We start from the raw sequence: 26,911 nt of genomic DNA on the forward strand, positions 1-26,911 counted from the left end.
TCAAACTCACATTCTGTCACAGGTAGATGCAGTTGCCAAGTCTGGCAATAAATGCTTTGAGGGTTTGCTGCATGGACCACCTTGTTCACATAGCTGACTTCTATTAGATTATTTTGCCCACCAAACATGATGGGCTTTAGAGCCACTCAATAATCCCCTCTTCAGACCATTTTTAGCAGTGGCTAAGCCACAATTAGTTACCTATAGTTAATTGTGCAGTTACTGCAAAAGGGTAATTTGTTCAGCTGGGTTGAAGTTGCACTCTTGCTCCTTTGAAGATGTAGAGGAATTGTGCAGCTGGTCTATTCCAAGCATTCAAGTCACGTGGGACCGGGAACCTTTTACTAACCCATGCTTGATGTGCAAGCCAGCTGCTTCCCCTTAAAATAAAACTACCGGCAAACAGCAGGGATAAGGAGGGGAAGAGAAGAACTCCTAGATTCTAGCTCAGAAAACGGGTCCTGCTTTCCAGCCAGCATGTCGGATCAAAGCCCCTTTGAAACAGACATGCTAACCCTGAACCGATTTGTCATGGAGAAAGGACGACGGATGAAAGGGGCAACAGGAGAACTGACCCAGCTTTTGAACTCGATGCTCACTGCCATCAAGGCCATCTCATCGGCAGTCCGAAAGGCAGGTCTTGCTCATATGTGAGTAGCATAGAAAAGGGGAGAAGCAGATCTATATTAGAATGTCTTGGATGAGATCTGGGGAAGGAGATGTACTTCTTATAATACATTGAGCAAAATTATTGAGACAGAATTCCATGTGGCTGGAATGAAAGAAAGACAGCTATAATAGGATATGACTTAACGACTGAACAACAACAAAAATGGAGAATTATAAAACTTCTCTCAAATCACTATTGATCTTGGTTTGATATAAACAATTTGATCAGAAAGAAGGCACAATCAAAAATTGTTTCCTCTGCTCCCGTTAACATAATAATTTCAAAGAGAGAAAGAAAGCTTCCAGAATGTAGTAAAGCTTAATAACATGTAAGCAGTTATGAGCTATTATGATCTGAGCTGTAGACAAATAGTTTACTAGCATGTAATATGCATGTATTTTAATATTGGTAATATAATTCAGCAACCAAAACAGTCATATTAACATAGGAATAATCTGATTTGCTTCTATGCTATTTCTGTGGCTGAGAAGTTCAAACAAAATGGTCCATACACATGTAAGTGTAAAGATCAGGCCAGCTAATTGTTTCTAATGTAATAGGAGATGATTCAGAAGAAGGATTCAGAATTGTGCCAAGTGACAAGCTGTACTGTCTTCATTAACAGGTTTGATGTCATGGCCATGCCTTGGCTGCCTTCCAGAAACCTGATGGCATATTTTTATAACTTAATATAAACATGAATGAGTTAATCGGAAAATAAATTACCAAGGTGCAATCTTGTGCTTCCTGGCATAATATCTCAGGGCTATTGACTTTCTTGAATTTCTTTTTTCAAGGTTACAAAGAGGGCTCTAACCTTGGAGGAGGAAATCAGGTAGCAGAAACCCCTTTGTTTCCCTGCCAGCCTTTGAGACTGTCTCTTATAAAAGTCAGAAATGCTGTCCAGAAAATAGAAAAGGAAAGGAGTGGGATCAGTCAAGGGGAAGGGCCATATTTGGTTCTGAAGTTCTTAGGCCCTTCCAGCCCTTTGTCATTTCCTGTTTGGAAAGGATTGCAGTTAATGCCTTTCCTTGCTTGCAAAGGGATGGAATTAAGTGCGCACACACGCACACACACACACACATGCAAAGCTCCTCCTCATAACCTCATTAATGTGCATTGAGTCAGTAGGAATGTATGACGCCAGTTGTTATGATGTATTATTTTATTATGCTTATTATTCTACTGAAATTGCATTTTGAGATTCATGTGAACCATTCAGAGTTCTGTGATTGGGGCAGTATAAACATTGGTTAAATAAATCCATGAATTCTGCTGCTATGACAGTCAAGCTTTAATCTGCCTTATTACTGAGGCTTGTAGGTGATTCTGTCACTACAATTTCTTGTGACAGTTTAAGGGCAGCAATTGCTGGAGTGCCCTGGCTTCATTTCCCCTCTTTAATCTATGATGGAGTAAGACTGGACAAGTGTAAATGGTGCCTCCAGGCTTTGGTCACATTTCAAGTTGCCCAGGTGACAGGTTGTCAGTGCAGAGAGTCTCCATACTGTCCACTCAGGCTGTTTCTGAATTCAGGTCTGCCAGACTTCCAGAAGATTGATAAACCTGTGGAAAAAAACCCAAACCCAGCTGGCAGGATGATGGGGCAGAGGAAAATCTTGGGCTGAAATAGAAAGGAGCTCATGTAGATCATCAAAGTTCTCTCCCACTTCATCCTGGGTCCACCTTTTGCCCCACTTATTTGTCACCCAAGCTATTTTTATATAGGTTTACCAGCCCTACAGAAGACCAGTAGACCTGTGTCCAAAATAGCCTGGCTGACAGGTTGATGGGGTCAAGGAAGGGCATGGAGAAGCACCACACATTTGGAGTACCTATCACCACTTCATCTTTGCCCACCTGCCCCCAGGTTATTTTTGGACAGGTTTACTGGCCTTCTAGAAGACTGGTAGACTCATATTCAGAAGCAACCCAATTAGAGAGGCTGTGAGGAACATTAGAGGTGCTTCCATCTCAACCCCACCCCCTTAGCTGTGCCTGTTTCAAAAGACTACTAAAATAATGTTTTTAAACAGGTTTAATAGAGCATTCCAGAAGTACACTGGACTCATGTATATAAGGAGAATGCATGAATACCTGCAGTGCTGAAGTGCGATTCAGGCGTTATTGTACATGGTGAGATGCCTCTGTGGAAGCCAACTGCTCCATTGTTTCTGCATCCCCTTAGCCAAGAGAAAGTTGTGTCCAGAGACCAGAGGGGAGCAAGCATGCGCACAGCAGCCACAAGGAACCAGTGGCAGGTGGACAGATCCCAGCCCTAACCACAATTATTCCCAACATCATCAGTGAGGCATCACAGTGTTTGTAGAACAAGATTGTGTTGGGAGAAGAGGGGGAAAAAAAGAACAGCTAAAGAGGTATATAAGCTACCATCATGGTAGGCTGAGCATGAATACCAATAGAGGTGAATATGTGTAGCTCGGGGTTGAACTGTGGAGTCCTTGGGGTTCTCTGAGCTTGGTTCTTTTCTTGCAAACATTTCATTACCTGGCTAGGTAACATCTTCAGTGCTAAAATGGGGTGGGGTTTCCTCTCTATTTATTATGTGCTGTGGCCTGCCTTGCCAGTGCTGGTGGCGGTGGGGGTTTTATTTTGCTCCTCTGGTAGTTCTTTGATTGGCATGTTTGCTGCTTGATTGTGTACCTGGTGGTAACCTTTGCTTATCTACATACTATTCAAAAGAGACAAAAGACCAGAAGATCGCCTCACCAGCAATGAATCACCAGCAATCATCACCCAGATAAGCAAACATATGCCAATCAAAGAACTACCAGAGGAGGAAAACAAAGCCCCCACCGCCACCAGCACTGGCAAGGCAGGCCACAGCACATAAACAGAGAGCAAACCCCATCCCATTTTAGCACTGAAGATGTTACCTAGCCGGATAATGAAACGTTTGCAAGAAAAGAACTGAGCATGAATAGACAACTACGTCATTGTACATGTCTTCTAAATAAGGGTAGTGAGTATCTTTGTGCTGTGACTTAGAGGGATCTGAGAATGAGCCCACAAAAAGTGGCAAAGAAACTCTTCCATCAATTCCCCTCACTTGTCTATTGCTGGCAGAAAGCAGGACCCATTAGAATATTCCAGTGTCAAAATGCTGTGGACTAATGTCTGAATTTCTCTGCCTAAACTGCAGGTTTACTTAGAAACACTGTTACTGACTCTCATTTAAGTTTGTCTATGCCTGAATCACAGAAGCACAGTTTAAAAGAAGAATTATTCTAAGTCAGCAGGCATGCCATTGCACTAGTAGAAATGGTTTTCATAACTCTTCATTCTTTCATTATTTATTTCCTGGCCTTCCTCTATAATCTGATATTTCACCTGATTCCCAGTAGAAGAGGCCCTGCAACCTCACATACAACAAAGAAACAGGCACAGAATTCTGTTACTGGCTTGAGATGGTTCTTGCATTAAGATAAAAAACTAGAAGGAATGAGAAAGGGACATAAGTAGACCTCTTTGGGCCCATGGCTAACCTCTCGGATGGCGAGAGAGGTGCAGTGACTAAGGGCATGGAGAAAGGTTAGAGAAAGGCCTCATCCAATTGCCACTTCTTGCCCCAGTTCCACAGGAATCTCCTCCCCCCATCTAAGTCACTGCAAAGCATCCCCTCAGCGAGGAAAAGAAGACAAGGAGACTGGTGGTTGTACTGCTGCTACTGTTGACTGAGACAAAGTCTGACTTTGAGTTGGGAGTCATAATGGAAAAAGAGGGAATGTAACAGTGGCAGCAGCTCCTCCCTGCATCTGGCTCCTTACCCCTCCTGCATCTTCCAGAACAGCCAAAATTCAAGAAGAACGACCCACCACAGCCATTTTCATCCATGCTGCCCAAGTGTGGGTGCCCCGGCTCTGTTGTCTCCTTTCCTGTCCAACCCTCCAGGAGAGCTCTTGGACCTTGCCACCAGGGTCCTAGCATCTTCTGTCAGGGTTCCTTCCCCACCCATCCTCAGGTTGGCAAAAGATCCAGCAGCTACATTCCTTGCAACAGGCAGGAGAGAACACAGGCCCACAGTGACTGTCTTTGCTATTTTTATGCCTCTGGAAGCAAACTCATTCTTCCACAATAAGGTAATTGCTTCTGTTTTCATTCTGTAATGACTCTGATACAATATTGATGCCTAACACGGGTATATGGAGAGGAAGGAGGAAGTGGCATTGCACAACCCATGTGCAAAAAGCCTACAGATCTGGGACTCTGCCCTAAGTCTGAGAGCTCGTCTTACAGAATTTTCAAATGTGCATGCTGCCCTTCATCTGTTAATCCCAACATCTTAAAGGTATAAAGTATAAACATTACATTTATATCCTGCACTGGCTGCCTATATGTTCTGAGGTTGAATTCCAAGTGCTGGATATGACCTACATGAATTGAGACCTGGATATTTTCAGGATGGTCTTCTCCAAGTAGAAGCTGTCTCTCCTGTGCATTCAGCTCAGGAAAGGATGTTGTGAATTCCAATGCTCAGGAAGTTAGAGGATAGGCATGAAGAAAGAAACTTTTTCTGTCCCTCCTCTGATATTTGGAATGGCTTACCACCAATGGTCCAGACGCTTCTAGCCTTTAGGAAAGCAACAGAAACTATCCTAGTTTTAGCCATACATGAGGCCAAATGACTTTGCTGGTATTTTAGTTTTTTGTTAATTTCAGTTGTATTGTTTTATGATATTATTTCTATTTCAATTCAGCTTTTATGATATTTAGAGATTACTGTAAGCCACCATGAATCCACTGATTTATCAGGGTATTGCTATAGACATGAATAATATAATGTAACAATTCTAAAGCACTATTAAAAACAGCAGACTTGCAAAGAAAGTATGATCTGCTATTTAGTGAAAGGAAATAGTTGCCAGAATGAGGAATTAATATACAAATGATCATATTTTGCTGCCATTCCTCTTCTGGTCCTTTTAAAAGTTTGTAAATAGAGATTTGTTGTTCTTATATTCTGCCTTCCCAAAATATTTTTACGGTTTTAAGCACGACCAGGCATCTACAAATAGTACTTCCATTAACGTGATCTGACATCTAGTACATTTCATCAATGCAAGTCTAACAACTTTCAAGTTTTCTTGAACATTTTACCCTGAAATTAAATTAACAGGGCTTATTTCTGAATCAATAGGGCTTGGCTGCAAATCACTTACAATTTAACCTCTATTTTTGCTTTCCATAGGGTTGTGTTGAACACATTTGATCTATAATAATTGATTTGATTGATCTATTCATTTCATATGGTGTCATAATTTCATGATTTATAAATCTCATATAAGAACATTGTGTGACTACAAATGATATGTAAGAGTCCAAGTGACCAGTGTACAGTAGATATTGTCAGAAGGTTGTCAAGTAAAGAACAATGTTGAATATTATAATTAGTCATAATGGACAGTATCAGTTTATTTGTACATATATTTTCCACAAATACTGTAGATTTGTGCTCAAAGCCATTCCCACTATAGGCAATATAAATTTATCAAATAACATTACTCCATTTCAATTAATTAAAAAGGAAGAAGTAAGAGGAAGTAGATCCTCCATTTAGTATCTTGAATAGCTGAGTTCCAACAGAGACGATCATGGAAATAGACCCTTATTACAGTACTACAATGACTAGCCTTTTACAGAAACAGTTCTGGAGAATTAACATGGAAGATTTCAATAAGATTATGCTAAAAGATACAGAAGAGACGGCTGGAAAGGCAGACTCAAGTAATAAGGAAGCACTTTACAGCACTTTAAAGCACATTCCTACCACATAGATTGCATTGTTAATTTAGGGATTAGTCACCTGTGTTCCCCTGGCATTTGGGACTTCAGTTGATTATTTATGTAGATTTATGTCTATACCATAAATGACTCTGGGCAGCTAAAACATCATCCAACTACCAAAAGAAAACAAAACAACAAAAAAAAATCCAACATATAAAACCTATCATGACCACTGGGGTAAAAAGATCTAACAAACTGAAAATTCCCCATGGGCTCCAATTAACCCCTCAATTCCCATGCCTGGGAGCACATCCAGGTCTTCACTGCCTCCTCCAGCTCCAGGCAATATGGCCAATGGCAGAAGACTGTGAGAGCCACAGTCCAAAAATGTGAAGAACATCCATTTGCTTTTCTCTGGCTTAGCTCTTTTTTCATGCTATTAATAACCCCACGGACTTTTTTCCTCCATAGGTTTGGAATAGCAGGAAGCATGAACGTGACTGGGGATGAGCAGAAAAAACTGGATGTGTTGTCCAATTCTCTGGTTATCAACATGCTACAGTCCTCCTACAGCACTTGCGTCCTGGTCTCTGAAGAGAATAAAGAAGCAATTATCACTCCAAAAGAAAAGAGGGTCAGTACACAGTCTGATTAACTGGGAGGTGGGTGGTCACCCCTTCAGCAGCAGAGGGCGCAACTGAATCGCTGAAGAAAAAAGGACATCTCCAAGGGGCTCCAAAGGAAAACGTTAGGCACGCTCTGCAGTTGAAGACGCATGGGGGCAGAGCTGGCATCCTGCGGGGCTTGGGGAATGGCTTTCCCGTCATTCCAAAGCTGTGATGCTGCGAATATTGCCCCAACACTGCCAGAACTGGATTAAGATTTAACTGCTTAAACTGAATTAACCTTTAAACTGATAGACAAAGAGCCATCTTAGCCTCTTTGGAATTGGCTCTGCAAACTAAAGACACAGAATGTATTTGCACCTGTTCTTTTCTTTTTTCATTGTTTTTCTCTCTTTTTAACTAGATAAGCCATCCTGAGTCACTTAGGAGTCCCCTCCTTTTAAATCTAATACATTAAGATAATAGGTAGGTAGGTAGGTAGGTAGGTAGGTAGGTAGGTAGGTAGCATAGAATAACGCTGGGCTGACATTGGCCTTACATGATTGGTTAAAAGTATTGTTGCCATTCAAAAGAGGTTTTTGTTTTTCTACAATTCTCAGGATATTTGAAAATTTATTTTGGGGATATTTTTGAGCTTACTTTATTCCTGAAGGTGACAAAGTATGCTGATGATGATGTTGCTATTGTTTTTACTGCACATCCTTCCACATGTCTGAGTTAGAGCTATCCACCAGTGCTTGAGCAGGCAGAAAACTATACTGGCATAAAATTTGATGTCCCCGCTGGCAATCTCTATCCTGCTGCAATGCTGGCAAATGGTGCTCTTGTTATTTATGGTCTAGAGGGCATGTTCAGGACAAGGATTGGTGGGTTTCCCCCAGCTGTGTTTCCCTCTCCTCCCACCAAACACCACCACCTAGTGAGACAGTATCCAGTCACTCTCCTTAATGTGGGACGGGGCTGGTGGGATAGGACACAGATTTTGACAGATGGCTAGACTGGCAGGTTTAGTCATCTCTCAGAAATTGCTGTGGCTTTGTGCACGTGTTTTACATGGGTGCATGCAAAGGGAGCCTGACTATCAGCTGATAGTTGGACTCCTTTTGGGCATATTTGTCTACCATTCCTGAAGTGCACTAAACCTACATTCAAACGGCACTGAACTTGCATAGAGCATTAGTCCAGAAGAGCACTGAACCCATATGGATAAGAAGCTGAGCATGCACTGAGTGCTATTCCAGGAGAATGTTACATGTACGTTCAAAAGCAGTGCAAATGACAGTTGCATGGACCGCTATGCCTTGAAGCAGCAGAGAAATAACTGCCTCCCTCTCTCTTCTGCTTCAATGTGCGTTTCCCATGCACGTTGCAAATCAGCAGCTGTTGGGAATGATCCAGTTCACTGAGCTCAGTGACCTAGACAGTACAAAGGGAGAACCTAGCTTGAAAGAGCCAGGCTCTCTTATGCCAAACTAGAGTAAAATGGATACGATGCCCAAACATCAGAGGGAGGGGCTATGACAACACAAAGCTAGCGTGTCAATATAACCTGAGCTGATCCCAACCTCTTGGAGTCACCTGACCATGTCAGTGAAACATGCCAGATTGAATCCATGGCAAAATTGTGTCAAGATAAGAGGAAAAACACTACTTTAAAGCCAGAAGAGCTAAGGATAGCTGGAGGCTGCCTCTGTTATTGGCTGGGGAGCAGATGAAAGTGACATTGTAAGGACACAACATAAAAGAGATTGCTGGAGCATATTTGTACTGGAGTTAGGTGCATATGAGGAAATACCTGAGGCCTTATTCTGGAATTTATTGTACAATGATAGGCAGGATACTCATGCTGGGCCACCTTATGATTAAATAAGGGCAAGAACATTCCACCAGTGAGAATCCAATGAGCTATTATTTTACTTTGAAAGACATAGAAAAATAAAATAGTTTTTCATCAGTTGAATGACAGCTGGTTAAAAAAACCCTGCAGGCTAGTTTTCCTATCTGACACGAACTATATGAAGAAAGAGAACAGATCTGTTGAGTTAGACAGGAAAATCTGGGGGAGATCTAAGATGAAGGAATAACCTCTTCAAAAGCTAGGGAAGAGAAGGAAGAGCTGCATTTTCTTTTCCCCCTTTTTATATATTTTTTAAATTTACTTTTACAGTTTTCCTCCTGTCAGCTGTTGGTAGAGAAGAAAAATCAGTTGATAGCTGCTTTGTTAAAAAAGAATCTTTCTGTTTAGTGTTTCCAGATAACATTTATTTTTGTGTATATTTTGTGTACAATTTGCTTGGAGGAGGAGGAGATTTGAAAATATGAAATCTTGGACTTTTTGCTGAAAGAAAAAAAATGAATTGATGATTTATGGATGTGAAGATTAAGAAAAATGAGGATTAAATGAGGAGGTGAAGGGATTTGAAAAAAAAACTTAAGAGGGAGGCGGAACAATAAAAATGTAATTATCGGTTGAAAAGAAGGTCAGAAGTCATTTATATGTTTCTTAACCTTAGTTTCCTTTTCTAGCACTTTTTTTTCCTTTTGGTTTGTCTTTTACAATATGGAAATTCTCAATAAATATAAATGAAAATATGAAATCTCTTCCCTGAGATTCTAGTTCAACCTAAGGGGGGCTGATTTAATTTCCAAAATGAACCGTGGAGAGAACTAATTGCAGTACAAATAAATGTATTGTATGTAATCTCACTTGTGCAAGTTAGGCACCTGATTTCATTGATATCCTATTGCGGTTCCCAGTTTCCCTGAAAAGCTGGATCAGAAAGTTGCCAAAATTCCTGAAATAATATTTGATATGACAGTCAAAGAACTGCAGAAAAAAGGTAACTTCAGCGGACTTGCAATTTATCAGAAGCAGCCAGACAAGAACTGTTTTACTTCCCTACCACAACCTTTTCTTGAGTGTGTGTATATATGTGTGTGTGTGTTGCGGGGGTGGGTGGTGGGTGGGTTGGTATTGTGCTGTACTGTAGTCTATTTTTCATTAACCCTCTGATGTAAAAACCCACCTTTCTGCTAATGTTCTATCTAAAGCAGATTTCTCAGGATTGATAACTTTCTAAATGAGTTCTTGCTAAACAGTGAATGGATATTGAGCCTGCTAATATCTGCTTTAAGACTGCTTTTGTTTCTCCTCTTTCAGGGTAAATATGTGGTGTGCTTTGATCCACTAGATGGCTCTTCTAATATAGACTGTTTAGCCTCAATAGGAACAATATTTGCAATTTACAAGAAGGTAAGCTGTTGAAAGGAAAAGAAATGGAATAGTAAAAAAAGCAGAACAACTATCTGGTGGTAGTATCTCACTACATCATTGTCATTTATAGATTTCTAAAAATAACATCTGCTTTACTGAAATTTTTCCCAAGTTAGCACTCATCAAAGGTGTTGGAGTTACATGTGATACCAGGTTGAAGAACTCTTTGGTGAAGCCACAGTCCTAGAGAACAACTCTGGATCAGATCCAAATATATGCTCAGCTAGCCCTATAGAATCTGATGCAGCTGACAGTACTTCTTCACATTCTCATTCCACCTACTACCAGGTGAACTGGAAGTATGGTGGTTGAACCTCTTATCTTCTGCATGGAAGACATACTGTATTCTCACCATTGACTCTATGACCTCAAATCAGCTGAAGTGACAAACAAACTTTAAATGGCAGTCAGGGTCTCCCATGCTTTTTTGCTTTTAAAAGCATCTTCAAAAGGCATTACTTTTGTAATCTATAGGGTGGTTATATAGATGCAAGTTACATATGAAAGAGATTACAAGTACCTCATCAATTAATAGTTGTATTAAAAACCCATTTTTGTTGAGATCTTCTGAGGTAGCCTGAAATCTTTTGATGTATATGAGTTCAGCAGCCTCTCATTTACAGATAGTCCTTGCTTAACGATGGTTAATTTTACGATGGTTCAGTTATGATGGCCTTGTAAAAAGTGCTTTACGACCTGTACTTGCACTTATGACCGTCACAAACCATTGCACCACCCCCTTGCGATCACATGATCGTGATTTGCTACCTTTTTTATTATAGTCATAAAGCAAATCTCCATGGTTATTAAGCAAATCGCGTGGTCATTAAGTGAATCACATTGTTGTTAAGCAAATTCCAGAAAAAACTGTCCATTGGGGAAGCTGGATTCACTTAACAACCACAAGATTTCTTTTACAACCATCATAAAAATGGTTGTAAAATCAGGTCTGGTCATGTAGACTCACTTAATGACTGCACCACTTAACAACCAATTTTCCAGTCTCTATTGTGGTTGTTAAGTGAGGACTACCTGTAATTGTGCTAATAAAGTTTCTTTTTTCCAAAATGTCTGTTTTGAGAACTGTAATGGAGTGTCCTGGGAGGTTGAAGTACTCTGATTATTGCATATTCATGTGCCTTTGAGTTAGTCTTGACTCCTGGAGACTACTTGGACAGGTCTCTGTAGTTTTCTTGGCAAGATTTCAGAAGTGGTTTGCCATTGCCTGCTTCGTAGGGCTGAGAGAGAGTGACTGGGTAAAGGTCACTCAGCTGGCTTCATGCCTAAGACGGGACTAGAATTCCAGGTCTCCTGGTTTCTAGCTCGATGCCTTAACCACTACACCAAACTAGCTCTGATATTGCTTTGTCTTTATTGTGTGTCCTTATGTCAAACTCATGTTCATTAATTCTTTTGTGCAAAATTTGGCCTGTGTGTTCTATGTATGATCTAGAGTGGCATTCCTGGCAGATGATGGAACATATCACATTAGAGGGGGGAAAAACATGTGAATGTACCTCTAATTTTGTGCGTAAAGTTGTTTGGCCTCTGATGGTGCTCTGAGTATAAATGTGGGGGTAAACTAGACATCAGAGTCTGTTGCAGGGTCTGGTTCTCATGTTTGCATCATTGTCCTGTTGTTGTTTGTTGCTTGTGAGAATCTGCTTCTGGTTGGGTGATTGTATGCAGATATGGGCCTGACACCCAGTGCCTGAGAAAGTGTAGTGTCATTGTCCAGTATGGGCTGTTGTTTATTAATAATAGATTTGAGTATCTTGAGCTATGAGCTGTAAGTGACAACCAATGGTGTTCTTTTGTAGTCCTCCCTGGGACTTGATCTGGCTCTATTGATCTGTATATGGATGTTGTTAGATGGGTAGTTCAGTCTTCTGACTGCCACCAAATATTCAATCCATCAGTCGAGCATCTTTGTTGAGTGGGTCAGAAGAAATGATATTACAGTATAGCGTACAGCCTGGCTATAGATAATAGATTTGGTAGTGAAACAAGCAATGCTAATGGAGAAAGAGATTCTACAATGGAATACTTTAAGATGCTCCATTCTGTGTATAGTAAATCCAGATTGCTTCCCCCTTATACATACATTAGAGAAAATAAAAACTAGAAGGCAGTGTACATGATAAATGTTTTACATATCATATAGTTTAACCTTAGATCATAGGAATATGTTCCAAACCTTTGGCAGAGAGATGTAGCCCAGAATTTCTACTAAAAGATCAGGACATATCTAAAAGTTATCTGATCCATTTAGAGCAAAGTTTGCTGATTTGCTAAGCCTTTTGAATTAATTATCTGGAATCCTATAACCAGCCTGTATCACATACTCTTTAACCTTTTGTGGTTGTGTTCTCCAGACTTGGAATAGGAAATTGTTCCAGAATGAATGTGGTTCCTTGTAATTTGTGCATATTGTTATCTACACTTTATTATAAAACTAATCTTAAGTTGCTAGGGAGAACTCCAGTGCATCCCCGGGGACTTATGACTGTTATTTTGCCTCTGAGTGGAGTCCAGGGAACTGCCTTTGAAAATACAGCGAATGACACTGGGATAGAAATTATAATTCATTTCATTTCATTTATATTTAAAGGTGATTAAAATTAAATATAGCTCATATGATTACCCTGTAGTCACATCCTTCTGTCACATTAAAACGATTCATCTGCAGTAATATTTGAAGTCTCTGAGGGCCAATCCTACATCTGGGGAAACTGCATAAGATTTGAACTCACAGAGTGTGCACCTTTGACCTAAAAAGATCCATTTCAAATGACATTTTCCATTGATGACTAGCTATTACAACCTAATAATAATTATTAGCCATTTGCAAATACATTTAACACAGGCATTGGGTCTCACAATAAAATTTAAAACAAATAAAGGGACAATGTTAAAGTACTCAGTGGTTCATTTGATGAATCCCGCTATTATTATTAACACAGGCAAGTTACTTCAGTTTACAGCTTGACTTGCAGTTGGTAGATCTTTACTGTTAATGGCTCTAATTTGTACTTGGCAGTATTTGTAGATCAATTTTATTTAAGATTCTCTTACAAAAAGCTCTTCAATCTCAGTATATCAGACACACATCAAAATAGCATGCATGGGAAAGAAAGCTGTAGTTCCATGATTAACAGAAATTCCTATCTATACCTTTTTAATTTCTTTGTTTTCCTCAAATTCAAATTTTATCACAACAAAAGATCTGGATAATACTTATACTGCAGTCTTTTTTCTGATAGACATCTGAAGATGAGCCTTCTGAAAAGGATGCCTTACAAGCTGGACGCAACATTGTCGCAGCAGGTTATGCTCTGTATGGCAGTGCAACGCTAGTCGCTCTTTCAACCGGGCAAGGAGTGGACTTGTTTATGTTGGATCCGGTATGATACAAGTACTAAGTACTAGTTCTGCTTCTGTTGCTGTTTCATATTGCACATGAAAACCATCTCCCTTTTCAGAGTCTAGCATAGTGCTTCCTACTGATGCTAGACTGGAAACGCATCAGTTTAACTGATCGTATAAAAAGCTTTACTGACTACCCTGAAATTTTAGTTGAGTCTGTACTGCTTTAGTCACTTTCATTTGTAGTGTAGATTGTAGAATAGTCTCTCTATCTCCCTCTCGCTCTCGCTCTCATACTGGTAAAAGACTCTAGATCATTCATCAAGGTGTAGCTGTTGAGTAAATATTAATGTTTTTCTCCCAAAATCATGCTCTAAATTGTGTCAACAGTATCCCCATTTATTATCATACAGAAGTAATTATTGCCTGCTTCTTCTTCAGAAAGAAGTCACTAAAACCACTATGGTAAGGCACAGCAGGTTATGATAAATTCTCTTTTGTACATTTCAGAGATTCTTTAGACCAAAGAATGCACTCAATCTTTAGATGGTGTGTTGGGAGTCAAGGAGGACCAAACTAGAATGAAAAAGTGGGCAGGATCAGGACAAGAACTAAATTTGGTTTAAAATTTACATTTAATTAATATCAACCTGATTATGTATTTTATTATTTCCCCTTTGGTTACATTAAAGCACAAATTCAGTATAAATTTTGGTAAAGACCCTGGGCTACACTTAAAGCTTGGAAGGGACCACATGCAGCCCAACTTTTAGGGAAACACATTGCAGACCTTTGAAAAATAATAATTAATATATGAGAATATGTAAAAAGATGACCACAATATATGCCCACAGAGTGATAAATATAATTCACAGAAAAGCTAAAAAGGTATTTCATATATTTCTTTACTGCATGTTCTACAAACATTTCTTCTACAGTTGTCATGGCATCCTTCCAGATACTGGATACATGGCAGTGTTGCAAACTGTCCAGAATGATTGGTGATAAGAGGTGATAAGGGCAGCAATTGTGTGTAGTATCTGGTACATGCTGCACAAGTGCTGTTTACTCGGATATAACCATTTGAATGTTATGAGGATCATAGACTGAGATCTATTGGTCAGCTTCTGGAAGGCCTGCAGAAGATTGGCAAACGTTTCTGAATCCCAGAAGTATCAACACTTCAAAAGCCTCTCCTCCCAATTATTACTTGATTGGAATATTATTATTCCAATGTATTGAAACTTATACTGAAATTTATTATTACTTGATTGGAATTATTACTTGATTGGAATATAATGCTTGGAGGAAGAAAACCTGAAGAGTGGGTTTTTGAATGAATGTGCCCATGGATATCCTGTCCTTAATTCTTAGTTTAGTGGTGCATCCTACTATTTTGCATCCTGAGCTCCAGCCGGTGGACCACAGGGTCTTCTACTACAAAACAAAGTAGATAGTGCAGATCTGACATCTATCATGGTTCACAAAATTCCAGGATTCTTATTACTGTATGCAAAGACAATTAAGAGTGCAGAGATTTCTTAGAAGTGGTCATCGCTAAGTTTAATCATTATTATTCCTTTGTAAGTGGATTAAATTGAGTCTTAAGCAGCAGCCTTGGAGGAATGGGAAATATTTACAGTAATAATTCATTAAGATAACATGTGAATTAATATCTTAATTCACAAGCTCCTTAACAGCATAATTTATTTATTTTAACTGTTGTGTAGGCTCTTGGTGAGTTCATTTTGGTGGAAAAAGATGTGAAAATCAAGAAGAAAGGAAAAATCTATAGTCTTAATGAAGGTTACGCAAAGTACTTTGATCCAGCTGTGACTGAGTATTTACAAAAGAAGAAATTTCCTGAGGTAATTTACCATTTGGCTGCCATTAATCACAAGTAGTAGCACTTGGTGTATACATATTTAATACAGTTTAGCTTCATATTTCCCACAGAGAATTTTGATTACAGTTGCATTCATGCATTCAAGGAGAAAACATGTTGTCCAAAAGCACTGGAGGACCTAAATCTAAGTGAGTCTCCATTTATTAGAAGGCAACTTATGCTAGCAAGAAGATACATGTCTATTTTAAAAATGTTGTGTTAGCTCAAGAACACAATATAAGAAGGCTACCCCCAAAGTGTATCCACTATAGAGTTGTGAAATATATAGCAACAACAACCAAAAAGTGATAGAAAAAGTTTTAGTATTGGGCAGTGGGTAAATTCCATAATACAAACTGCCATAATACATTGACTTATTGATAGTATAGTTGCAATCTTACACAGACATCCATTTTTCAGGTCAGTGGGATTTACTTGCTTGAGAACATCTAAAGACTGGGTTCATAAGCATTTTTTAATTTTTTAGAAAATATTTTATTATTTTTTTAAAGGAATCCAACCTGCTATCAAGCAAAGTATCACCCTACATATTTATGTCCAGGATGGCTTCTGAGCTTACACAGCATCACCGATATTCTTCAAAAATGAAAAGAGGATATGGTTGAAGTGGTAGAAAGCATCTTGGGAGCCCAGGGTTGGCAAAGATAAATTCCCTACATACATAAATACATGCTTATCCATCATGCTATTCCTTTCTGGAGTAAGAAATTATATACAGCACAGAAAATGAGCCAGGAATAAGGAGTAGTGAGCCAAAGATATTAAAGATATGAGAAAAGAAAAGAAAATAAGGCTTTGCTAAAACTAGTTTTTTTCTTCTCATGCCTTCAAAGTCACCCAGCCGTCTTGACTCCTGGCAAGTGCCTGGATAGATCCCTGCAATTTTCTTGGCAAGATTTCAAAAGTGGTTTGCCATTGCATCCTTCCTAAGGCTGAGAGAGAGTGACTGGCCAAGGTCACCCAGCTGGCGTTGTGCCTAAGACAGGACTAGAATTCATGACCTCCTGGTCTCTAGCCCAGTGCCTTAACCACTACACCAAACTGGCTCTCCTAAAACTAGTTTACACCAACATTATTCACTATACCTCTCTATATTTTTCTATGCCAAGAAGCCAACTTTGCTTCTACCATATCCATACATTGATTCATACATAACACTTTGTTCTTTAAACTTCTCTCTTTTTCAGGAGCTTATCTGTTCTATCAAGCCATAACTTTCTTAGCTCTATATAAGAAAGTGGTAGAAACACACTGGTATATGAAGCATTTTTATGTTTGTTTGTTTGTTTTTGGTCAAACATTCATTTCTACCAGATCAAATAAGAGCCAGTTTGGTTTAGTGGTTAAAGGTCCAGGCTAGAAAGCAGGAAACCATGAGTTCTAGTCCTGCCTTAGGCATGAAAGCCGGCTGGGTGACTTTGGGCCAGTCACTCTCTCTCAGCCCCTGACATCAGACTCAGGCAACAAGCCAATCAGTCAATTCCTGTCGCAATCAATGGATAAACATTCAGTTGATCAAAAAAAAAAAAAGGATCCTGCACATACGGGAAAAACACTAGGATGGAAAAAAGTCATTTCTACCAGGCTTTTTTCCTATCTTTTTATGAATATTTTATCAAGGAGTAAGTATTCACTTGACCTGAGTTCTCACTATTTATAACTTGTAGTTGTTCAGGTCCTTTCCCTTGTCAATCCCATTCTGGTCTTTGCTCCGTTAATTTTCAGATCCATACTCCTTACTACATCAGATGTCTATCTGACATTCATTGCAAATCATCTGGATTCTCAGCTAACCACAAGTACCACCTGCATGTCAAAGCACATACCCATCCACTTCCTTACCCAACACATGTCTAGCCTCTCCACAAACATTCCTTATACATTTTCCCAAAAGTATATTTAACAACCATCACCTTGTTTTATTCTCTGCTCAACGCTGAACTGTTTGCTAAGCAGTCTATTTCTTCTCATGCATGCTTTACTTCCATGGTATACTCTTCAATTCCATACTTGCACAGTCATTCCATAATGCAGGCCTACACACTTTCTCCAAATCAGCCTTCTACTAATGTTCTTTCTCAGGGTCAAACATTTTTGAATCACATGCTGAAGAACGAACGTCTGCTCTGAATATCCCCTGCTTGGGCTAAAGCCACACTGTACCCTCCACCTTTGTATTGCTCCTTGTCACCTCTTGTACTCTTTCAAACAGAATTTTCCAAACAACTTTTCAGGCACACAGGAAAATAATACCCATCATTTTTGCACTCACTGTTGCTACCAATTATCAGGCAGGTGCAATCTTCTCACACACATCAAACAACTTGCATAACCATTCCATAAACAAACCACATCAGTATTTTAACATTTCGCCAGTTATCTATAGCCTCACTATTTTTCAGCATTTTCACAGAATTTATTGTTTCCTTTTTACTAATGTTTTCATTAGTTATAACATTTGCTTCAGTTTCACTCTTAAACATATCACTACTATACCCATACATATTTCCAGAATACTTTTTCCAGTATTGTCTCAATTTAGTTTCCTTTCAAATAACGCCATTGCCTTTTAGCTTCAGCTACTTTAGAAACTGTTTTAGAAAATTCCATTAATATTCATCTTCATTTTTTCTGGGCTACAAAACACTGTATGTCCACTAGATAGAAACAGAGAGCTAATGTTTTCTGTATCTCTTCCTTCCATCTATGGCCATCTGGATTTGGCAGTCTCAGACTGTCCTAGATTGTTCTCAGCAATCTTCCATATAGCGTTCTAATCTTGATATTATTTATAGATAAATGCAATTACTCAACTTGGAATTATGTAGGAACCTTGAAACAGTTGTAGTCCAAAATGCATTTTACTGAAGGAAATAAGTACAGTTCTTTTTTTTCCTAAACAGCGTTTTTTTGTGTGTGCCAAGTCTCAAAAAGATCCTAGATGCTCTAGCAAATAATACAGGGACATCTTATTTATGTCCCATGAATAATAACTGAGGATTCCCAGCAGCTAGCTTCCTGCTAGCTCTGCAGTAGGCCACTGTTTCAAGACTGAAATAGTAACTTCCTGCCCTTTGCATTTTATTTTGTTTGGAAAACTTTGAATAAAATATTGGCCTAACCTGATTCTGCCTGCAAAATTACTTAATGTGGTAGTATTGCATGTCAAAGACTCTTATAATATGTTCAATGTTGTACTGAATAGAATGAACACAGTTCTTTTCTAAGATTGCTAGTTTATCCAATCCAGTTCTAAATCCATCAATAACATTGTACTCTGTTTCGTGCAGCTCTTTAGCCCCATTGGCAGCATCTAATTCTGGTGCAGTGGCTCTGTCAAAAGCACTAACCAGACCTTGATCACACTCAATGGGTGATACTGGCATTGAAGTGAACATAGGACAACAGCTTTAGGACCAATCTGAATGCAGGGCTAAACTGTTCGTAATGCCTGTGAACAGACTTGGCCCTGCATGTCTTCTCCTCCTCCTTTTTTCATATGACAGAGGAGGAGATCAAAAGTTTCTGCTTTTAATTTAAACTAGCTGGAGCTCCCTGCTTGTATCTGAATCCAGAGAACTGTAGCCAAAGCAAGTGTAACAGAGAAATTCGATTAATTTAAAACTGGAAGGAGAAAGACACTCTTGCTCTCTTTCCCTCATAAGCACTAAAACCCAGTTGGGGCTACAGCTAATATTTGGGAAGAAGGGGTACAGTAGACCCAAACTGGGTCACTCAAACCAAGAATGACAGATGTCTGTCTTTTTCTTGAGTTTGGAAGACATTTTTTTATAAATGAATTTAATCCTATTTTATGGCTTACCCAATAGGTACATGTTTCTCATTTCAAAATAACAGAAACTATTTTTACTAAGTGGTTAGGGAAGCCTACTAAGGCCATAAAAACAAGGGGAAAAAAGGGAGCTTAAGGACTGCATGTGCCTTGGGACATGAGCTTGTTCTGACCTGCATTGGAGAAAGAGCATGAAGTTAATCTTATTTAGATGGGTTTATTTACCTTATATATGAATCTATCCTTTGATATATCCTATTCCAAACCCATGAATAGGATATAATATTGCAAACTTTGGATTATTTTGATTCTGAGCTGTGCTCCTGTAATTGTGCTTTTAAGATTTTCTCCCTTCCTTCCTTCTTTCTTATAAAGTACCTTTCCAAAGTGACTTTAGTGGATTGTGCTCTCTCAGAAATAGTTTTTGCAGCAATTCATCTCATGATTCAATTTTCAGCTGAACCCGCCCCCCCGCCAAAAAACAAAATAACCTTCAGAAAAAGTATTTTCCCTGTGGCTTTAGTTGCCCAGGCATATTTGTCTAATTCAGAACTTGACCAATAAACCTGACTTTTGCAATGATACCATTTGTGAAATTTATCACAAAAGAATCAGAAAAAACAAGAACTAGGAAATGACTTGACCACATTATATAGTATCTGGATTTCAATGACAAAAGAATACTTCACCTTTGTTTGTACCTGTTTCATAACCACCTGTACGGCTAGTGCGGTTCATGTGTAGGAATTCCAGGTGGGACTTTATTCAACTTATTGTAGGTCAAGATGGCATTATTTCACAATCTCAAAAACGCATATATGGGACTAAAACTGGGACAATAGGGAAACAGAAACAGAGAGGCACTTAACCTTATCATACCTTTTCCACAGTGACTCCAATTTAGACTGAGTCATCTGGTTTTCTTCCTTTTTTTTACACAATTGTACAAATACGTTTTGTACAAAACCGAACAAACAAATCTGGAAATCTTAGGTAGACAGCTGCTGCAAAGATGGCTGAGATCCTAATCATAGTGGTGATTAAACAATGTATTGCGCTGGGCTGTGGTTTGGGTGGTTGGATTTATTGGAGAGAGAGTTAAATGGCCTATGGCTGGCATCAGACTTAGTTAGTTTGTTCTTTCTCAGCCTTCGCATCCTCCGGATGTGGGGACTTCAGCACCCAAAATTCCAGCCAGCACAGCCATTGGTGAGAATGTTGAGGCTAGAATCCACAGAGGACCAGATCAGGGAAGGCTGACTTTGTGTAAGAATATGCTCAGTGTTTTTTCTTCTCTGATCAGGTGATTAGCTATCTAGGGTAGAAAACAATGAGCATAGTAGGAGTTCCTAAGGCTTGTAATCTACCAGATGTAGAAACCCACTAAAACCACTGCACTTGCCCTGTATGGGATTAGCCAACAGCATTGCAGTGTTACTTCCCCACATAACTTTCTGTGCACTGGATAAAAGCACCTAGGCAGCTTTCCCCCATCACTGTGTTGTAAATATGATTGTAGAAAGAACAGTAGGAAATGAGATTACAATCTAATTTGCTCTGCAATCTTTACCTTCACTGTATTTAAGCAGCGCTGCCAACTGAAATTGATCAGGTACAAAGTTTTTGTAAGAGCTGCAATTAAGCTCTTCCCCTAGATATTTGCGGGTTGGAGCTTTTGAAAGGTTTGCCCCGTGCGAGTTGCCCCATGGATTGCTTGCTACATCCTTCCTGCGTGAAATTGCTTCGAGGAAAAAGACGCTTAAGCAGCTGGTCTGAAGCCAAAGCTATCAAGCTGTTTTAAAAGAATAGCTTGAAAGCTGACTAATTGATTTTCAAAGCATCCCTTTGAAAAGAATAGGTATCTCTTTTATTCTAGCTGCTGGAACAATCTGCATGCCCTAACATGCCCTATGTGAAATTGCAGAAGGAGTTGAGTTTTTTCTCAGAAGTCCTCGTAGACCCTCATTCCAATCCCAAGCATCTAAGGCCACTTTCATCAGGTGGCTTGAGTGATATTGTGTTATATGAGATTGATTGTTGCTATATAATTCTTTGGGGGGAGGAGGTTAAAATGTTTGTGGGTTGTGAAGATGGAAAAGGAAATGAAATATACCTGCTCATTGTAGAATCATTTGTTTTGAGCGATGTGGTGGGTACTTCCTTGAATACAGGTGCAAGACTACAAAGCATAAAGGAAAATTAATATAAACGCTCAGAAATGTCTGCATGATGAGAAGTTTCACTTTAAAAATGAGCATAGTGGAATGGAATCAATAAGCTTACGCAGAACTCAGGTTCCATCCCATAAAATGTGACTTTTGTTGGAGAGCATTTAGGAAATATCAGGTGATAGAATTGTACTCTTCCAAGTGTCCAGGCAGAAGCCAACAAGTTATAACAGCAGCACTTATATCAGCAGCTATTTCAGGAGAGGAAAAATGAATTGTTCCAAACCATCAGGAAGTATCTATTCCCTTTGTCATCTGAAAGGGAAGTCTATGTATTGTTGACTTAGAGCAGTGAACGTGGCTTGGGATATGACAAATGAGAAAAGGAAGTCGCAGTGGAAATTCGGAATGGCAATAGGCTGGCACTTCCCCATTCGTTCTCTTGTCCACTCTCCTTCTCATTCTAACTTAAATAAGTCTGCAGGCTGGATGAATGCAGTCGTTGAATCCTTCCTTGGTCCTTAAAAACATTTTAGTCTGCCTTGCCAGGGGTACAGTATTGCAATGGGCCAAAGATGTTAAGGCATGGTATTTTGTCACTATTTATGTCACCTTTGGGTTTCTATCAGCCAAAAAAGGATGGATATAGAGGTCATTGGGCGGGGGGTGGGGGGCAGAATTCCATGGATATGTATTGCTGGAATTACAGACTAGGTATTTCATTATTTTTCTTCCCTCTGAACTATGCCTCAGATTAGTTTCAGGTTTGCACTGGATAATGGGCGTGAACAATCCCCTCCAACATAATCTGTATTTCTGCTTTACAGGAAGGCACAGCTCCCTATGGAGCCAGATACGTGGGGTCCATGGTGGCTGATGTTCACCGTACCCTGGTGTATGGTGGGATATTTTTATATCCAGCTAACCAGAAGAGCCCCAAAGGAAAGGTATGCTTTTCCTTTTAATTGACTTATTATAAGAAAGTACATTTTTAATGAAAAAGATGTGCATTTTCGTTCCTTGGAAAATCAGGATTTAGGAGTAGCCCAATTCCCACATACATGAAAATCTTAAAGATTCCTGAGTCCTTTTTTAGAACAAGGTTGTCACATGCATTAAGGCAATGCATCTTCAAAACTTAACATTTGGTAAGCAGTCAAGCTCCAGACAAATCCTTAAGCAATCCAATGAATGAGTTGAGGTTTCTTGCAGTGAAAATCAGAAATAAGTATATAAGCAAAACTTGCATATATTTTTTTATTATTATTATTATTATTATTATTATTATTATTATTATTATTATTATTATATTTATATGCCACCCAACTCCCAGTGACTCTTATTATTAGGGAATAATCCCAATGTATTACAATATGCTGTATCTGTGAGTAAATGTGTTTAGGATTAATTTGCACAGTTATTAGAAAATTAATCACAAACCATATCTAATCCATAAGAAACAGAACGACCAGCAGAGACTATTATGAAAATGATATAACTTCATTGTTTAAATGATAGCACTTGGCTAGTGGCTTCAATGGGTCTTTGACTCTGCTACTGCAGTTTTCTAAACCTTGACAAGTTCCTTATGAATTCAGGATTTCTCATTTTTAGTTAGAAGGTGATAATAATTTAAAATTCTCTGGAGAGAGCATAAGTTGATTTTAAACAGCAGAAAAAATAAATTGTTTCCTAACATGTTCATTACTAAGTTTTATTAGTTAGTCCTGGAACATTTTTGATCAATAAGTGTTGTGCAACATTTACAAATCTTTCAGAAAGCAACCTAGTGAAAAAATCCACTTAGATTAAAAAAAAAAAATACACAATGGTTGAACCTGCAGAGAACAACTTACCTGTCAGAACAATGTGCTGTGAAATGCACACTGTACTGTATATCTCAGTTTCCAAATTAATGTTTGTCTCCCATGTTGCCATTCATGCTTCAGAAAGTATCACAAAGCGTATGAGGAAACAATGGGAAAATGCCTTCTTCCCCTTGCTCTCATTCCAAAAGACATAAAGCCTTTCAGGGGCAAACCAGGGAGATTTAAGAAATATCAGTCTTACTATGAACATAGATGTTTTAGGAACATATTGGAAGGTATTCTGTATGGAAAACAATCCAATGGAACAAGAAACAGGCAGGGTGAGTCTTAACATATGCTAGCCATAATTTATTAAACATAGTTTGTTGACTAAGCCACAGTTGAGTAGATTCTTGTTGTTGGAAACTATAAACTGTTTTTAATAAACTAAGATATGTCCAGATTCATTTTTTTTTAAACTACATTTTGGCTTAGGGTGATGTAAAATTCAACTTGCAAAATTCTCTCTATACTGACTGGGAATAGAACTGAAAAGGTTACAGGTCAACTAGTCCAGAAGTGGCCTGGTCCTCCTGTAATGCTAAGCAATAATGTGTGGTTGACATATCATGCTAAACCAAAACCGTAAGAAGACCACATTGTGGCTTAGAATGAAGTGTGGTTTCAACCTCTATGTTTATCTAGCTCAATATTATCTTGTCTGGGGGGTAGCAGTACTCTTCAAAATCTTAGGGAGAATCTAAACCAGGGAATAGTAGGGTTGAATCTGGGACTTTCTGCATGTGTAACTCCTATAAAACTATTGTTCTTCTTGATCATGCTTGCTCATTGCTGGAGAAAAATGTAATTTGTGTTCCTATTGAAATGAACTGGAAAGATTAATTTGGACTGGACTACCTTTATTATTGTTGCGGTTTAAAAAACAGCAAAGGCAAGGAATTTAAAAATGACAGATAATCTATGAATGAGGGTTTATAATTTGCAAAACTATTGTAATCAGATATAAACTCTTAAACTGCTTCTTAAATAGTTTCAACAAAGAAATTAAACTGAGAATAATGGTTTTTCGTTTACATTCTAGCTGCGGCTCTTGTATGAGTGCAACCCCATAGCTTTCATCATTGAACAGGCTGGAGGAATAGCTACTACAGGCACAGAGGCGGTGCTGGATGTAAAGCCAGAGTCTATTCATCAGAGAGCCCCTTTCGTTGTCGGTTCTCCAGAGGATGTTCAAGAATACCTTGCTTTTGTACAGAAACATCAGAAAAGCAGCTAGTGGCCCTCCAAAGTACCCCATCTATTTGCTTTTGCACTATGCCCTGGGAAAAATATGATGTTGCAAAGTGAAAGAAATGTCCATTCTGATTATCACAATAGAGAAGGCATTGTCCCCCTCCCCTTAAAAAAAAAAAAGATTTATTCCTCTAACTAAAAATATCAAGTTGATCATTTTTTAAAGAAGAAACAAGAACAAAACAAGGGTCTTTTTGAATGAATTGAGTACCTCCTTTTCTCAGACAACCTTTACATGTGAAAGTTCAGTCCTCAGGTCTAGCATCAAGTCAGCTGAATTATCTGCTGTTTTTCCCGCCATCAAATCATACACTGTGTCCAGTCTTGTGACCTATAAGATGGTGGGTTTATCCCTCCATTTAGACTTGATCGAAACGAGAATGCAGTTTTTCCAAGCGGTGTGTCCACACTGTTGGGAATTTTGCATTGCCTGGCCCAGATGTGCACAGATTAAAATGGTTTTCTTGTTTTGTTTTTCATATATAATATGCATACCAAACATTTAAAAGTTGATTTTACCTTCAGTTAGCTCAGCTCACAAATAACTCATACATCTTAAAGCTCCCCAGATTTGTTTTTCCAAAAAATATAAAGAATGGATTGTTGTGCCTATATAGCAAAGATGTTTCTGGTACCTTGACAAACAAAGTTTAAAGAGAGATTCCAGTGCGAGATTATAGTACTTAACTAAAATTTACTGCTTCTATTCAATTTGGACTTGGTTAGATCTCTGGATCATACTGGGGAATCATGTAAGCATATCTAGAACAACTATCTTATCCCATGGAAGGTTTCTGAATGATTCATTTTGTTCCTATTTTATGTACATTTGGACCCTGTATAAGAATATAACAGATCTATTTGTTTAGTTTAATATTTGTAGCCCCTTTTTAAAAAAAATAGATTTAGAATAAAAGAACATTGTTGCCCATGTTTTTTTACAATTATTCTTATCCATAGAAGTGCTTTTATCAGTATCATTTGACACCTGAGCTCAACACTGTCTGCATCTCACAAAATTGGCTCAACTTCTCAATGATTAATCTGTTAATCTTTGAGGTTCCATAAGAGTCCCTAATTGCCTCTTCTGCTACATCACTATTTTATACAGAATTCCAAGCTGCCTCATCAAGCTGAAAGCCCAAATCCTCTTTCTAATATTCTTTTAAGACATAGAGAATAGCTTGTTGTGTTTGATATAAAAGCTATGTGTGTGTTTAGATTTATACCCTGCCTTTCCTTCATGAGCAAAAGTTGGCTTCCTTGGCACTCTTTCCTGCATACTGTATTTTTCCTCCCAACATTCCTGGACTGAGAGAATGATTAGACCAGTAACCCAGTGAAAGTAAAACCTGTGTCTTCCTAGTCCTAGTTTAAAGCCGTAACTATTACCTGATTCTCCTTTGAAGATATTCCTCTGATTTCATGTTCTTAATTGGTGAGATCTCATAAACTTAAAAAGAAATTATTGCACTTGAAATTATGAGAACTTGTAGCTTGTTCTTCTGCAAAATATGTTCAGTTTTTCAATCTGTGATAAGTTAATTCTGATTTTAATTTGATCATTTTTTTCATCCATTTTTCCAACCACCTACACACAATAGCTCACAAGGTCAAAATTATGAGATTATTGAAATACAATAATTGAAATAACTGAAATCAACAGGAGATAATACAGTATAGTACAAGCAGTGCCAAGCATAACAACAGAAATTTCCCCACTTACCCTCCTGAAACAGTTATAGTCATACATACAGAAAAAATAGTAAATAGTAATCATCTTTAGATGATTCCCAGGATTTGTGAGTGACTGTTTATAAAATATATGAGTAATAGCTAGAAAAACAGCACAGAGCAAGACAAAAGAAATTAGAAACTGGTGACCATGCATTTGTTATGTATCTCATGACATCTTTGTTTTCTCAGTATGTATATTTATACATATTGCAGTATGAATAAGGGAAAGGACAGTGGATTATTCTCTCACTCTTGTATATTCAACAGCTTAATAATAGATTTCCCATTAGGGGCATATTTGCTTTGACTACTATTTATTATTCAGTCTTTCCTCTCTTTATGTGAAGGTTAGGGCTAATAGAGATCAGAATATTTGTCCATTGTTTTCTCTGACCCACTCAACTTTCAAGGTACACTGTCCTTTAGTGTATCAAGGAAGTGTATAAAGGAAATGGACTTAGTAGTCTAGTTCTACTGCAGCCAAGAAACAAAGAGGAACATTTA

The 26,911-nt window shown here is 38.5% G+C and overlaps 1 protein-coding gene across 1 annotated transcript; it reads left to right on the forward strand.

Moving 5' to 3' along the window:
* The first annotated feature begins 424 nt into the window (after positions 1-424).
* On the forward strand, positions 425-26,048 carry LOC103055548 (fructose-1,6-bisphosphatase isozyme 2). The gene is made up of 7 exons (XM_007436096.3): positions 425-650; positions 6,887-7,049; positions 10,202-10,294; positions 13,579-13,719; positions 15,412-15,549; positions 22,376-22,495; positions 24,459-26,048. The coding sequence occupies exons 1-7, from the start codon at positions 478-480 to the stop codon at positions 24,651-24,653; spliced, it is 1,023 nt and encodes a 340-aa protein (XP_007436158.1). The 5' UTR covers positions 425-477; the 3' UTR covers positions 24,654-26,048.
* Positions 26,049-26,911: the final 863 nt, after the last annotated feature.

Source organism: Python bivittatus, unplaced genomic scaffold, assembly GCF_059951505.1.
Source record: "Python bivittatus isolate LINGU-HERP-01145 unplaced genomic scaffold, Pbiv_v1 ctg000850_np1212, whole genome shotgun sequence".
Classification (NCBI taxonomy): domain Eukaryota; kingdom Metazoa; phylum Chordata; class Lepidosauria; order Squamata; family Pythonidae; genus Python; species Python bivittatus.

Bases quoted from the DNA above. Each gene is read 5' to 3' on its own strand.
- LOC103055548 (XM_007436096.3), top strand. From the start codon at position 478: ATGTCGGATCAAAGCCCCTTTGAAACAGACATGCTAACCCTGAACCGA. The intron at 651-6,886 runs GTGAGTAGCATA...TTTCCTCCATAG, and splicing joins AAGGCAGGTCTTGCTCATAT to GTTTGGAATAGCAGGAAGCA. The intron at 15,550-22,375 runs GTAATTTACCAT...TCTGCTTTACAG, and splicing joins AAAAGAAGAAATTTCCTGAG to GAAGGCACAGCTCCCTATGG.